We start from the raw sequence: 4,313 nt of genomic DNA on the forward strand, positions 1-4,313 counted from the left end.
GAGGTGGAGTTTGGTTAAGAAATAAATATATGAATAAGTGATTAAATAATTATATAAGCATACACTCTGCATTGAGGATAGATTATACTAGTTATAAATCTGTCAGTTTACCTCCGTAAATCTAGATTCCTTTGAGATGTTATAGTTGAATTACAGTTGAAAACATGCAGTTGAAGTCTTTGGAGGTGAAGGTTACATTAAGAATTATGTTTTTATTGGTGTGCAAAATTGAATCTGTGATTATTTACAAAGGCAGTCAGCACTAGTAGCTAGCAGGGAAATATCCACAGTTGAAGACGCTTTTAGATACATATATCCTATAGGACTGAACTGCATGTACATAGCCTCCATCAAATATTAAATGTGTTTTGGTTTAACCCTCTCACATCAGATGTAATCACATCATGGTGAACTGGGCACAAATGCAAATATCAAGTACCAATGCCACATGCAGGCAAGCCTGCCCTAAGTTGTGTATACTAAACAGTTGTTTACTTGTTTATAGCCTCATTGCCCAAAAAATATGTATACCACAACCAGAAGTGTAGACAGGTAAATGTATGTTTCCCTCACTTCTAATTTTTCACTAAAGCAGCTGACTCTACATGAATCCCAGAGTGTGGCATAGAAAAAAACATGACTTTCTAGTTAAACTTCTCAGTTCCATTGTAGGGCAATAAGTGGGAGGAATAGAAGATAACATGACTGCCTAGTGCCCATCACCAGTCACTAAATCCATTCATGCAGTAAGCCCAGTAGAAAATATTGCTTTTAACCATATTAGAACTAAGGAAGTCTGTGATAGATGTTGTATAAGGTTTAAAGAATTCCTGACAAGTTGTCTAGTGTCTCAAAGAGTAAAAGTAGGATTACACATTACTTCAAACATGAGGAATATGTGTCATTGGTGCATCAAAACATTTTCTCTACATTGTATAACTAGGTTCCAATGCCTTTTTGAGGTGGTAGGTAGTTTGGCAGGAAATATTTATACATGTTGCTATTCTCTGCAGTCAAGAGATTAATAGCCTCTCAGGACACTCAAGATTTTTTTTTTCTTACTCCTTCTTCCTTAAGGAGATGTATGCTTCTGAAAGCCTGCTCTAGAAATCATGCTTTTAGCATCCCTATATTGCAGATAACCTAAAGAGGATATGTCTCCACCTTCCTTGTAAAATAAACATTCCAATGAAAACAACATATAGGAAAGAAAAGAATAAGTTTAATTATTGTTTTTAACAGCTTTAGCCTAACTATACCATACTACCTCAAGCATGTGTAATGCCTTAGAGAATGTTGGCTGAGCTTAAAGTGACTGCACTTAGGAAGTGAGTGTTTGGAATTCAGGTTATGACTGTAATAGCTGTGAAAGTAAGAGATGAGTAAGAAAAATGAAAAATAAAATGTATATTATTATATCATATAAGGTACCAGATCCTGTTCTTTCTAAATACTATTGTCTTAGGTCTCATATAAATTAACTTTTAACAATTATTCTTCATTTTTATTGCTAATCTAGAAATCTTTATTCTTTTGAAGTTTACCTTGTATACTAAGACATGTTGACTCATCACCTAGTTGTGTAATATGTGCATAAATGCTTTTTAGTTTTTTAGATAAGTTTATACATAATACAGCTCTTCTACATAAAACTCCCCCACACCCATTCATTAATTAGGTTGTTAATTTATTTTAATTGCTTGGATAGAAAGATGTTACCTTAAATTTATTTTACTAGAACTTTCACACACACAAACACACACACACAAACACACACACACACACACACACGCACACACACACACACACACACACACACACACACACACACACACACACACACACACATACACACTCACGTGCACACACACACACACACATGCACACATTCACACGCACACATTCACACACACGCGCACACACATTCACACACACACACACACATTCACACACGGACACACACATTCACACACGCACACACACATACATTCACACACGCACACATTCACACACACACACACACATTCTCACACGCACACACATTCACACACGCACACACACACATTCACACACGCACACACATTCACACACACGCACACACATTCACACACACGCACACACATTCTCACACACACGCACGCACGCACACACACACACATTCACATTCACACACACATATTCACATTCACACTCACACACACAGACACACCCAGACACACACAGACACACACACATTCACATACATATATTCGCACACACACACACACACACACACACACACACACACACACACACACACACACACACACACACACACACACACACACACACACACATACACACACACATACATATATAAACACATCCATCTGTGTGTGTGTGTGTGTGCATGTGTGTGTGTGCGCGTGTGTGTGTGTGTGTGTGTGTGTGTGTGTGTGTGTGTGTGTGTGTGTGTGTGTGTGTGTGTGTGTGTGTGTGTGTGTGTGTGTGTGTATATATATATATATATATATATATATATATATATATATATATATATATATATATATATATATATATATATATATATATATAAACACACGATGGGTGTTCATTAAAGATTTCTCCAGACCCACTTCTCATGGATGTACAGTAATGAAACATCATACAGTTATTATTCCTTCGCTACATACGTCTCACAAAAAGTGTCACATTTCTCTCATCATTTTATGCAGCTGTGGACTCCTTGCTTGTAGAAGTCTGCAGATTGTATATGAAGCCATGAAGTGACTTCAGAAATCAGTACCCAAGCATCTTGGGAAATGCCCTTCAAAAATGACATCATGGGCAGATAGTTGTGAACAGGGGTGTTGTCTTGTAGGAGGCGGACACCTCTGGTCAACATTCTGCACCTCTTGATAGCCTCCTACAATTTCTGTAGCAGTGACACGTAGTAAGCTACTGTAATTGTAATATCTTTTGCCAGGAAATCCATTATCACTATTCCATGCTGGTTCCAAAAGACTTGGAGCATGACCTTGCTTGCCAAGGGTGTGACACATGCATTTTTGGGGGATGGTGAGTCAAGGTGGATCCATTGTTTTAACTGGGCCTTGTCTTTGGATCATAGTGATGAACCCAAGTTTCATCCTGCATAATAAATCTGTCAAAAAAATCCTGATTTTCTTGCTAGAAGAGCCTTCAAACAATGGACTCATTCTTGTTTCTGGAAAGGTGTGAGTAGCCTGTAAACCTATTAAGCAAACAGCTTTTGCATATGCAGATGGTTCTGTATGATTTTGTCCACATACCCAGCACTAATCTTGACATCTTGGGCTGGTATACGAACAGTAATATGCTGATCTTCCACTTGAGGGATGGTGTCCTCATCAGTAGCAGACTGTGATTGCCTAGGGATAGGAACCATTTCCACAGATCTCCAACCACACCAAGACTGGCAGTGCCAATGTTTAACAACGTCATATGATGGGATATCCTCCCCGTGAATTGCTTTTCTTTGTGGTCTGCGGCCATTCAAGTATAAAAACTGATCACTTACAGTTAAAGTATGGAAATCAACACATGACCTATAGAGATGTGTATCTTTATGGATGCAAAATTTCAGCCTCGTAGTAGAAGTGGAAGTGGGTCAGGGAAAATCTTTAATGGACGTCCTTTGTGTATAAATATGTATATGTATGTGTGTGTATATATAATATGAATATATGATGCATATGATTACACACACACACACACACGTGTGGATGTGTTTCTCTTTTTGTATGTATATAATGCCACTGTAGAATTTCAGAATTTTATTGATCTTGGTAATTTAGATGTTCTGGATTTCAGAAAAAAAAGTATATATATATATATATATATATATATATATATATATATATATATATATATATATATTTATATTTATATTTATTTATTTATTTATGTTTGGCAGATGTTTCAGAGTACTTAAAAAACTAGCATCAAGTAAATGACATGCATTTGTTTTCTCTTTTCTTTACAGGGTGTAATGTGTCCGTGCCGTCTGAGGTGATTGTGCTCAACTCCATTGTTCTGCCGTACAAGGATCTTCCACGCAGCTACAAGAATGAAATCATTCTCTAATCACATGTTATTTTCTTGGTTGTTCATTTAATTACCTGAGTTGAATTAGTTGTAATCGCCTATTACAATATTTGAATGATTGATTGATTTTCTTCTTTCATTTAATCTTCTGTTGCTTGGGAATGGGAAAAAAGTTTGTATCCTAATCATGTAAAGTATTTATTACAAGTGCAATTATTTAGATTTTTTAATAAAAGTTTAGAAATGGA

General features: G+C 36.5%; 1 protein-coding gene across 2 annotated transcripts in view; it reads left to right on the forward strand.

The window, feature by feature from the left end:
- Window positions 1–4,313, forward strand: part of Gmppa (GDP-mannose pyrophosphorylase A) — a 15,905-nt gene extending 11,592 nt beyond the window's left edge. For both annotated transcript variants that reach the window (XM_070132644.1, XM_070132643.1), the window contains one exon: window positions 4,004–4,313. Coding sequence is in view for 1 of the 2 variants with exons in the window: in XM_070132643.1 (XP_069988744.1) it covers window positions 4,004–4,104 (101 nt within the window). In the remaining variant the exon portion in view is untranslated. The remainder of the gene's footprint in view (window positions 1–4,003) is intronic.

Source organism: Penaeus vannamei, chromosome 18 (assembly GCF_042767895.1).
Source record: "Penaeus vannamei isolate JL-2024 chromosome 18, ASM4276789v1, whole genome shotgun sequence".
Taxonomy (NCBI): Eukaryota; Metazoa; Arthropoda; class Malacostraca; order Decapoda; family Penaeidae; genus Penaeus; species Penaeus vannamei.